At 42.4% G+C, this 11,719-nt stretch overlaps 1 protein-coding gene across 1 annotated transcript; it reads left to right on the forward strand.

Moving 5' to 3' along the window:
• Positions 1 to 6,317: 6,317 nt before the first annotated feature.
• Positions 6,318 to 11,457, forward strand: LOC106602435 (uncharacterized). The gene is made up of 3 exons (XM_014195075.3): positions 6,318 to 6,933; positions 7,291 to 7,427; positions 7,639 to 11,457. The coding sequence occupies exons 1-3, from the start codon at positions 6,651 to 6,653 to the stop codon at positions 8,773 to 8,775; spliced, it is 1,557 nt and encodes a 518-aa protein (XP_014050550.2). The 5' UTR covers positions 6,318 to 6,650; the 3' UTR covers positions 8,776 to 11,457.
• The last annotated feature ends 262 nt before the right edge of the window (positions 11,458 to 11,719 follow it).

An 11,719-nucleotide genomic window follows, 5' to 3' on the forward strand; every position in this document is an offset into this window, starting at 1 on the left:
TGTGTGTGTGCCCATGGCTATTCTTAAATTTAAATTAACAAGAAAATGGTGCTGTCTGGTTTGCGTAATATAAGACATTTGAAATGGTTTATACTTTTAATTTTGATACTTAAGTATATTTTAGCAATTACATTTACTTTTGATTGGTATATTTTAAACCAAATGCTTTTAGACTTTTACTCAGTAGTATTTTACTGGGTGACCTTCACTTTTACTTGAGTCCTTTTCTATTAAGGTATCTTTACTTTTACTCAAGTATGACAATTAGGTACTTTTTCCATCACTGACAATGACGGCGTATCAACAGGCAAAAGGCCTCCTGTGGGGAAGGGGGCTGGGATTAAAAATAAAATATAGGACAAAACACACATCACGACAAGAGAGACACCACAACACTACATAAAGACAGACCTAAGACAACATAGCATGGCAGCAACACATGACAACACAGCATGGTAGCAACACAACATAGCAGCAGCACATGGTACAAACATTATTGGGCACAGACAACAGCACAAAGGCAAGAAGGTAGAGACAATACATCACACAAAGCAGCCACAACTGTCAGTAAGAGTGTCCATGATTGAGTCTTTGAATGAAGAGATAGAGATAAAACTGTCCAGTTTGAGTGTTTTTTGCAGCTCATTCCAGTCGCTAGCTGCAGAGATGTGTGTGCTTTGGGAACCTTTGCTCTAATGAAGAATGTTCCTGGAAAACGATGCACAAAGGATGAATGATACTGGGTTGTGGGATGATTTTTGTAATGTTTTGTTTTTTTCATTAGTATTGTGTGTGGATTAGTTACGTTTTTCCCTTATCCATTATGGAATGTACTTTTTTGTATTTTTCCCCCACCCCCATCCAGTTGGTGGTGGCAATATTGCATTAGTTGTGGTATCCCATAAAACTTCAAAGAAGAAGAAGTAAATAGAAGCACTCTTGGACTTCACGGCCGAATCGTTGCAGGGAATATTGAATGAAGATGTTCCCCCCTCTCAGGCTCCTGAGTCTGTGTAGGGATCTGAGAAGACGTTTGAATCCGACTGAAGGAGTAGATTTATTTTGTTGTAAATCCCTGGGAACCACCGAAATTCTTTTTTTTCAACTGGTTATCCAATTAATAGTTTTTATTTGTATTTTATTAGGGATCCCCATTAGCTGCTGCTACTCTTCCGGTCTCATTGCTGCAACTCCCCAACTGGTTCAGGAGAGGCGAAGGTTGAGAAATGCATCCTCCGAAACATGATCCGCCAAGCCATGCTGTTTAACCCGGAAGTCAGCATTACCAATGTGTCGGAGCAAACATTGTTCAACTGACGTAAACGGAATTCCCTGTCTCTATTGAATAGTTTTATCATCCGGCAAATGTAATAGGAGTGACCAACTATTGGAGACATTAATATTGCTATGGATAATCAGGAGAATGGGTGTAGTAGTGTGATTTTGCTGGGTCTCTGCCTACTTTTTTATTTTTTTCACCTTTATTTAACCAGGTAGGCCAGTTGATAACAAGTTCTCATTTACAACTGTGACCTGGCCAAGATAAAGCAAAGCAGTGTGACAGAAACAACACAGAGTTACACATAAACAATCGTACAGTCAATAACACAATAGAAAAATCAGTATACAGTGTGTGCAAATGGAGTAAGGAGGTAAGGCAATAAATCGGCCATAGTAGCGAAGTAATTACAATTTAGCAAATTAACACTGGAGTGATAGATGTGCAGATGATGATGTGCAAGTATAAATACTGGTGTGAAAAAGAGGGAAAAAAGTAAATAAAAACAATATGGGGATGAGGTAGGTAGTTGGATGGGCTATTAACAGATGGGCTGTGTACAGGCGCAGCGATCGGAAGCTGCTCAGATAGCTGATGCTTAAAGTTAGGGATGGAGATATAAGTCTCGAACTTCAGCGATTTTTGCAATTCATTCCAGTCATTGGCAGTAGAGAACTGGAAGGAAAGGCGGCCAAAGGAGGTGTTGGCTTTGGGGATGACCAGTGAGATATACCTGCTGGAGCGCGTGCTACGGGTGGGTATGTAGCGAGGGCCAGCCGACGAGAGCATACAGGTCGCAGTGGTGGGTGGTATATGGGGCTTTGGTGACAAAACGGATGGCACTGTGAAAGACTGCATCCAGTTTGCTGAGTAGAGTGTTGGACGCTATTTTGTAAATTACATCAGGGATCGGTAGGATAGTCAGTTTTACGAGGGTATGTTTGGCAGCGTGAGTGAAGGAGACTTTGTTGTGAAATAGGAAGACAATTCTAGATTTAATTTTGGATTGGAGATGCTTAATATGAGTCTGGAAGGAGACTTTACAGTCTAGCCAGACACCTAGGTATTTGTAATTGTCCACATATTCTAAGTCAGAACCGTCCAGAGTAGTGATGTTAGTCGGGCGGGTGGGTGCGGGCAGCGATCGGTTGAAGAGCATGCATTTAGTTTTACTAGCATTTAAGAGCAGTTGGAGGCCACGGAAGGAGTGTTGTATGGCATTGAAGCTTGTTTGGATGTTTGTTAACACAGTGTCCAAAAAAGGGCCAGATGTATACAGAATGGTGTCCTCTGCGTAGAGGTGGATCAAGGAATCACCCGTAGCAAGAGCGACATCGTTGATATATACAGAGAAAAGAGTCAGCCTGAGAATTGAACCCTGTGGTACCCCATAGAGACTGCCCGAGGTCCAGACAACAGGCCCTCTAATTTGACACACTGAACTGTTTGTTAACGTGATCTGTTTGTTAACTTGGCTTTTGAAGACTTTAGAAAGGCAGGGCAGGATGGATATAGGTCTGTAACAGTTTGGATTTAGAGTGTCACCCCCTTTGAAGAGGGGGATGACCGTGGCAGCTTTCCAATCTTTAGGAATCTCAGACGATACGAAAGAGAGGTTGAACAGGCTACTAATAGGGGTTGCAACAATGGCGGCGGATAATTTTAGAAAGAGAGGGTCCAGATTGTCTAGCCCAAGTGATTAGTTTTGGTCCAGGCTTTGCAGCTCTTTCAGAACATCTGCTATCTGGATTTGGGTGAAGGAGAAGCTGGGCAGGCTTGGGCAAGTAGCTGCGGGGTGTGCGGAGCTGTTGGCCGGGGTTGGGGTAGCCAGGAGGAAAGCATGGCCAGCCGTAGAGAAATGCTTATTGAAATTCTCGATTATCGTGGATTTATCGGTGGTGACAGTGTTTCCTATCCTCAGTGCAGTGGGTAGCTGGGAGGAGGTGCGCTTATTCTCCATGGACTTTACAGTGTCCCAAAACTTTTTGGAGTTAGAGCTACAGGATGCAAATTTCTGTTTGAAAAAGCTAGCTTTTGCTTTCCTAACTGACTGTGTGTGTATTGGTTCCTGACTTCCCTCGAAAAGTTGCATATCGCGGGGACTTTTCGATGCTAGTGTAGTATGCCACAGGATGTTTTTGTGCTGGTCGAGGGCAGTCAGGTCGGGAGTGAACCAAGGGCTATAGTTCTACATTTAGTTCTACATTTTTTGAAAGGGGCATGCTTATTTAAGATGGTGAGGAAATTACTTTTAAAGAACAACCAGGCATCCTCTACTGACGGGATGAGGTCAATATCCTTCCAGGATACCCAGGCCAGGTCGATTAGAAAGGCCTGCTCGCAGAAGTGTTTTAGGGAGCGTTTGACAGTAATGAGGGGTGGTCGTTTAACCGTGGACCCATAACAGATGCAGGCAATGAGGCAGTGATCACTGAGATCCTGATTGAAAACAGCAAAGGTGTATTTGGAGGGCAAGTTGGTCAGGATAATATCTATGAGGGTGCCCATGTTTACAGATTTAGGGTTGTACCTGGTGGGTTCCTTAATAATTTGTGTGAGATTGAGGGCATCTAGCTTAGATTCTAGGACGACCGGGGTGTTAAGCATATCCCAGTTTAGGTCACCTAACAGAACGAACTATGAAGATAGATGGGGGGCAATCATTTTTTTTACATTTTAGTCATTTAGCAGACGCTCTTATCCAGAGCGACTTACAGTAAGTAGTGAATGCATACACTAGATGGAATTTTATTTATTTTTTCTTTTTTTTTTGTACTGGCCCCCCGTGGGAATCGAACCCACAACCCTGGCGTTGCACACACATTTTTTTTTACATTTTACATTTTAGTCATTTAGCAGACGCTCTTATCCAGAGCGACTTACAGTAGTGAATGCATAGATTTCATACAATTTCATACATTTTTTTTCTTTTTTTCCCCCTGTGCTGGCCCCCCGTGGGAATCGAACCCACAACCCTGGTGTTGCAAACACCATGCTCTACCAACTGAGCTACAGGGAAGCTGTGCAATCAATTCACATATGGTGTCCAGGGCACAGCTGGGAGCTGAGGGGGGTCTATAACAGGCGGCAACAGTAAGAGACTTATTTCTGGAGAGATTAATTTTTAAATTAGAAGCTCGAACTGTTTGGGCATAGACCTGGAAAGTATGACAGAACTTTGCAGGCTATCTCTGCAGTAGATTGCAACTCCTCCACCTTTGGCAGTACTATCTTGGTAGAAAATGTTGTAGTTGGGGATGGAAATTTCAGAATTTTTGGTGTCTTTCCTAAACCAGGATTCAGACACGGCAAGGACATCAGGGTTGGCGGAGTGTGCTAAAGCAGTGAGTAAAACAAACTTAGGGAGGAGGCTTCTGATGTTAACATACATGAAACCAAAGCTTTTACGGTTACAGAAGTCAACAAATGAGAGTGCCTGGGGACCCATAGGGCCTGGGTTAACCTCTACATCACCCGAGGAACAGAGGAGGAGTAGGATTAGGGTACAGCTAAAGGCTATCAAAACTGGTCGTCTAGTTCGTTGGGAACAGAGAATAAAAGGAGCAGATTTCTGGGCGTGGTAGGATAGATTCAGGGCATAATGTACAGACAGGGGTATGGTAGGGTGCGGCTACAGTGGAGGTAAACCTAGACATTGAGTGACAATAAGAGAGGTTGCATCTCTGGAGGCACTAGTTATGCTGGGTGAGGTCATCGCATGTGTGGGAGGTGGGACAAAAGAGCTATCTGAGGCATGTTGAGTGGGACTAGGGGCTCCGCAGTAAAATAAAACAATGTTAACTACCCTAAACAACAGTATACAAGGCATACTGACATTAGAGAGAGATATAAAGCGAGGCATAAAGCAATCACAGGTGTTGATTAGGAGAGCTAGTCAAGACAACAACGGGTAAGACAACAACAGCTAATCAGCTAAGATAACAACAACAGGTAAAATGGCGATGAATTGGCAGAGAGGGTCAGTTAACTACACACAGGGCCTGAGTTCGAGGCTGGGGCCGACAGATAAACAAAATAAACAAAATGGAGTACTGTGATTAATGAACAGTCCAGCAGGCATCAGCTATGTAGCCAAGTGAACAGCAATAGATGAAACAGGGAAGCCGTTAGGTAGTCGTTACTACGCTAGGCGAGCGGGAGACACGGCGTTCATAAAGTTAGCAGGCCGGGGCTAGCAGAAGCGTCTTCACCGACGTCCGGCCGTTTGAGGGCACATCGGACAGAATTACGTCGGCAAACCAGACGTGATGGATCGGCGGGGCTCCGTGTCGACAAAGGGTCCAGGCCAATTGGCAAAAGAGGTATTGTAGCTGGAGTAATTTTGTTTGCTAGCCGGGAGATGCGCTTGGCTCGAGGTCTAAGGTCTAAAAATAGCAGATCCGTATCACATTGCGTGATGCAGGTTGCCGGAAGGTATATTTAATTTAAACATGAAAAAAGTGATTGAAATATATTGAAATAAATGCAAAAAAGACGAAAAAAAACAAAATTTACACGGGACAACAACAAACACGTCCGCACTGCCACGCCATCTTGGAACATAAGGGAATGGGCAGGAATGTAATAGTAGACCAGGTAGCCAAAAGGGCTTTAAAACTATATATAATTGATATTCCCACTCCACTGGGTAGAGGTGAAGCCGAATGCAGTGGAGGCTGGTAGGAGGAGCTATAGGAGATCAGGCTCACTGTAATGGCTGGAATAGAATTGGAACGGAGTCAAACATGTGGTTTCCATATGTTTGATACCCTCAATTCATTACATTCCAGCCATTACAATGAGCCCGTCCTCCTATAGCTCCCCCACCAGCCTCCACTGGCAAAATGTAAGATTAGAGGCATTATGATACATGTGTGGCAGAACAGCTGGGACAGCGAGTCCAAGGGCTGGCGTTTATAGGCTGTCTAAAGGTGGGTGGACCAAGACTCAAAGATCATGTATTGCTCTTTTTTATTTTCTTAGTAGTACAGGATAAGGTAGGAAGGTTTAGTTTTTTTCTTAATGTTTGTTTATTTATTATTTTAGTTTGTAAACTGTGATTGACTACACACTCCAGTACAGTAGGTGGCGGCATGCACCTCTAACTGTTGTTTGTGGACCGACAAAACACCATAAACGAAGAAACTGTAGTAAACGAAAGTGTACCGTCACCAAGAGCAATTTCCATGTTAGCTTTTTTAATTGTTGTTAGATGTTTAACACCCTGGAACTCAAAATAAGATTCATTTAACCGCACAGCATCACATACTTACTCCAGGTATTCTTTACATTTCATTGGAGACAGGACTTCGATGTGAACTAGGTAGATGTGAACTAGGTAACGCTAGCTAGCTGCTAACGTTAGCTAAAAATGGCTAACTGTATGGCTTTTCACACTCAAATGGCCTCCATTATGGAGGTGTTAGCGAATGCAGCCGTGGCAGAGATCTGTAAACTCGTAGATGACGACTATGCAGTGTTTCGTTTGGAAATAACTCAAAGCCAGAAAGAAAACAAGGCATTGCGGAGGAAACTACAGCAACTGGAAATTAAGGTGGCACGGGACCGAGCAGACAGGACAATGCGAGAGCGCGGCCTCGCCAGTCATTCCAGTAATGTCAAGATCCTCGACCGATACAGAGGAAAGGCAAAAGGTACATTTTGGCGGAGGCTGCGCGGGGTGTCTCCTTTTATATAGAGCAGTGCCTGTCGCCCCGTTCCCCACTGCATATGTGTTCAGAATTGGGTCTTGGTCAGTTTTTGGATAGTATGCAATAATTCACCTGATTAATTGGCTATCTTGCGCATAGACACAATATCATATTCTAATCAGATTATTGATTTACTGCATTTCCGGTTATTTACTAAATGAAAACAATGTGATGCATGGAACACAATACATCGAAATGTAAATGGTATATTAAGAAGTTGAGAGGTGTTACCTTACATCCTTGCCAATTCTAGACAGTGTCAATAGTATACAATATACCTAACCACCTCTTTTTCCCCAGTCACTCTCTCAGGTGAAGGACATCACACTGGAGGCCACAGGAACTTTGTTAAGCCAGTGGGACAAAATACATGGAGAGATGACCAACCAATCACTGTTGATGAGGGGATAGGAAACGCAACCCATCATGTTATTGAGGTTAGTATAATAGTGTTACATTAAAAATTACAGTTACTTTGTAAATCAAATGTGGACAGTTTTATTTCAGAAAGGCTCCCCTCAGCTATTCACTTGCTTACATGTAACATCCTAATTTATCTGCCATAAGGGAGCTTGTGAGACTTCCCTACGACATTGTTATGCAATTCAACCCATGTACCATTAATAACCTGCTCGCTTCTTTTGTCAGTCTGCAGAGGCTGCAGGTCCTGGGGTCAAACAGGAAAAGTCTGAAGGAGAGGAGGACCCACGGCACAGTAGAGACATCCAGACTGGAGCGCCCCCTGTAGCCACGGAGAACCCCACCACCGCCCAAGAGCAGTCCAGGACCCGACGCAGCATCATGGTCAGTGGAACGTTGAACGCCATCCTCAAGTCAGAGACAGACACCAAGACTTTAACGGGGCTGAACCGACTGGGCTGTCCTCCTGCTCCACGCTCAGAGTATTCACTTTATGCCAACACAAGCCCGAGGACTGTTCTGTCCCATCGGGACTCAGGTGACACTTTACAGACTGTCAATGATCCATCATGTTCATACACTACAGAGATGATACCTGGTGACATGCCTGTGGTATTAGATGCACAGACAAATCCAATGAAAGTGGACTGGAACCAGTACAGTAGTAGTGGATACTCTGAAGGGTGCCTAGATAAGAAAAGGGAGAGCCAGGTCGTAGATGAGGTCACTGTGAAAGTGGAGGGCGACGCTCCTCTGACATGGAATGCATACGAAACTCACTTAGGAGAAGGACACTCACAAGGCAACAGCATTGACTTCTTAGACTACAGAGAAAGCTTAGAGACAAATCTAAATGTCGTGACCCACTCCCCTTTACACACGTTTACACATGATCCATTATCCATGTCGATGGGGCCCTCCGATTCACACAGGGAACAAATGGCCAAGGCTCGGGGAGAGGGAGCCACATCAGTCAATGGTAAAGAGAAACGGTTCCTTTGCATGTTCTGTAACAAAGGCTTCAGCTGCCCCCAGAAGGTGGACATCCACCAGAGGGTCCACACAGGGGTGAAACCCTTCAGTTGTACCCAGTGTCACATGCGCTTCGCCCAGGCATGCACCCTGAAGAGGCACCAGAGGGTCCACACAGGGGAGAAACCCTTCAGCTGTACCCAGTGCCACATGCGCTTCGCCCAGGCTGGTGACCTGAAGAGGCACCAGAGGGTCCACACGGGAGAGAGGCCTTTCGCCTGTGCGCACTGTGGGAAGAGGTTCTCAGAGAAGAGCTACCTCAGGTTACACCAGCAGAAAAAACACTCTACTCTAACAAACACTTTTATATCAAAAGACAAAGATTCATTTTAGTTGTCATCAGAAAATATCCACAGATGCATTTGGATATTCCTGGGTAGAATATTATATCCAGACATTGTGTGATATAAGGCATAGTGTATATACAGTGCATTTGGAAGGTATTCAGGCCCCTTGACTTTTTCCACATTTTTTTACGTTACAGCCTTATTCTAAAATTGATTAAATTGTTGTTTTCCCTCAATCTACACACAATACCCCATAATGACAAAGCAAAAACAGGTTTAGAAATGTTTGTGTATATATATATTAAAAAAACTGAAATATCACATTTACATAAGTATTCAGACCCTTTTTACTCAGTACTTTGTTGAACACCTTTGGCAGAAATTATAGCCTCAAGTCTTCTTGGGTATGACTCTACAAGCTTGGCACACCTGTATTTGGGGACTTTCTCAGATTCTTCTCTGCAGTTCCACTCAGATCCAGTGGCTTCCTTCTGGCCACTCTACCATAAAAGGCCTGATTGGTGGAGTTCTGCAGAGATGGTTGTCCTTCTGGAAGGTTATCCCATCTCCACAGAGGAAGTCTGCCAGAGTGACCATCGGGTTCTTGGTCACTTCCCTGATGAAGGCCCTTCTCCCCCGATTGCTCAGTTTGGCCGGGCGGCCAGCTCTAGGAAGAGTCTTGGTGGTTCTAAACTTCCATTTAAGAATGATGGAGGCCACTGTGTTCTTGGGGACCTTCAATGCCGCAGACATTTTTTTTTGGTACCCTTCCCCAGATCTGTGCCTTGACACAATCCTGTCTCGGAGCTCTACGGCCAGTTCCTTCGACCTCATGGCTTGGTTTTTGCTCTGACATGCACTGTCAACTGTGGGACCTTATATAGACAGGCGTGTGCCTTTCCAAATCATGTCCAATCAATTGAATTTACCACATGTCAACTCCAATCAAGTTGTAGAAACATCTCAAGGATGATCAATGGAAACAGGATGCACCTGAGCTCAATTTTGAGTCTCATAGCAAAATGTCGGAATACTTATGTAAATAAGGTATTTTGTTTTGGATTTTTTTTTATACATTTGCAAAAAAAAGCGGTTTTCGGTTCGTCATTATGGAGTATTGAGGATTTTTTTTATTTTATTTCATCCATTTTAGAATAAGGCTGTAACGTAACAATGTGTAAAGTCAAGGGGTCTGAATACATTCCAAAGGCACTGTAGCTCCTTTCATATTTGTTTTGATCCTGACCAGTGGTGGAAAAAGTACTCAAGTCATACTTGAGTGAAAGTAAAGATACTTTAATAGAAAATGACTCAAGTGAAATTGAGTCACCCAGTAAAATACTACTGAGTAAAAGTCTAAAAGTATTTGGTTTTAAATGTACTTAAGTATCAAAAGTAAAAATGTTAATTTCTAATTCACACATTCTTGTTTTTTATTTATTTACAGGGAGCCAGGGGTTTACTACAAACAAAGCATTTGTGTTTAGTTAGTGCGCCAGATCAGAGGCAGTAGGGATGACCAGGGATGTTCTCTTGATAAGTGTGGGAATTGGACCATTTTCCTGTCAAAATGTAACAAGTACTTTTGGGTGTTAGGAAAAATGTATGGAGTAAAAAGTACATTATTTTCTTTACGAATGTAGTAAAAGTTGTCAAATATATATGGTAAAGTACAGACACTTTAAAGTACTACTTAAGTAGTTTTTTGGGGTATTTTTACTTAAGTACTTTACACCACTGATCCTGACAAACTCCTCAGTCCCTACCGATGACAAGCATACCCATAACATGATGCTGCCACCACAATACTTAAATAGAGAGGGCTTCACTCTGTTGTATTGGATTTGAGACAGCCCTCTATTTTTTTTTAATTCAGGCCAAAAATGTAATGTAAGTGCAATGTTGTTGATCTCTTTGTATTTTCAAGTATTGTGATGGCAGCATCATGTTATGGTTATGTCACCGGCAGGGAGTAGGGAATTTATGATCAAAATAAATATGAAACGAGCAAAGAAACTCACCTCAGTCTTCTGAAAACCCTGGGATAGGGTTTTATTTTTCTGTGGGACAATTACACAGAGGTGTTGAGAGTTCCTGAGTGACCTAGCCTCAGTAGTGACTTAAATCAGCTTTAAAAAAATCTGAGACAAGGTTTGAATATGGCTGTCCAATGATTCCCAATTTTGACAACAATGGATATAGTGTTGTGCGAAGTCGGTAGAATCTTATTCCAAATTATTCACAGCTGTAATGGCAGCCAAAATGTGCTTCCACTAAGTATTAACTGATGGGGGTGGAGACTTATACCATTTTTTTTCTTAATTTGGTAAATGTTCTATAACTTTCTTTTACTTGAAAATTTAGAGAAGGTTGTGTAGATCTGCAGGAAAATGTAATTTAATCCCTTTTTATATTTAATTTTGAGGCAGCAAAATGTGAAAAAAAGGGTTAAAGGTGGTGTAGACTTTCTATATGCACTGTACGCCTAAAAAGTCTGTTACATATTGTGTTTGTACTGTGTAGGTAGGCTATAATGATGTTCACAAATGTATTTTTTATTACTTCCATTCAACTACTTGTTTTTTTCCCCCCAGGACACCTTTTATTGATAACATTTATGCAGTTTATCATGCAGATTTGTAGTAAAGACATATGTATGTGTGGTTTTCATATGGTCTGTTTAAAACTTGTTTATGTTTAATAAACACAAAATGGGACTTAATTCAAATACTTTTCTCATTGAGACTCTTTAGTGTACATCACATCTGATCTCATCCTATTCTGCATAAACATGACGGTTATAACCAATACATATTGAACAAAAACATTAACACAACATGTAAAGTGTTGGTTTCATGAGCTGAAATAAAAGACCCCAGAAATGTTCCATATGCACAAAAAGCTTATTTCTCTAAAATGTTGTGCACAATTTTTTTTACATCCCTGTTATTGAGCCTTTCTCATTTGCCAAGATAATCCATCCAACTGAC

The sequence above is a fragment of the Salmo salar genome, chromosome 04 (genome assembly GCF_965601325.2).
Source record: "Salmo salar chromosome 04, fSalSal1, whole genome shotgun sequence".
Classification (NCBI taxonomy): Eukaryota; Metazoa; Chordata; class Actinopteri; order Salmoniformes; family Salmonidae; genus Salmo; species Salmo salar.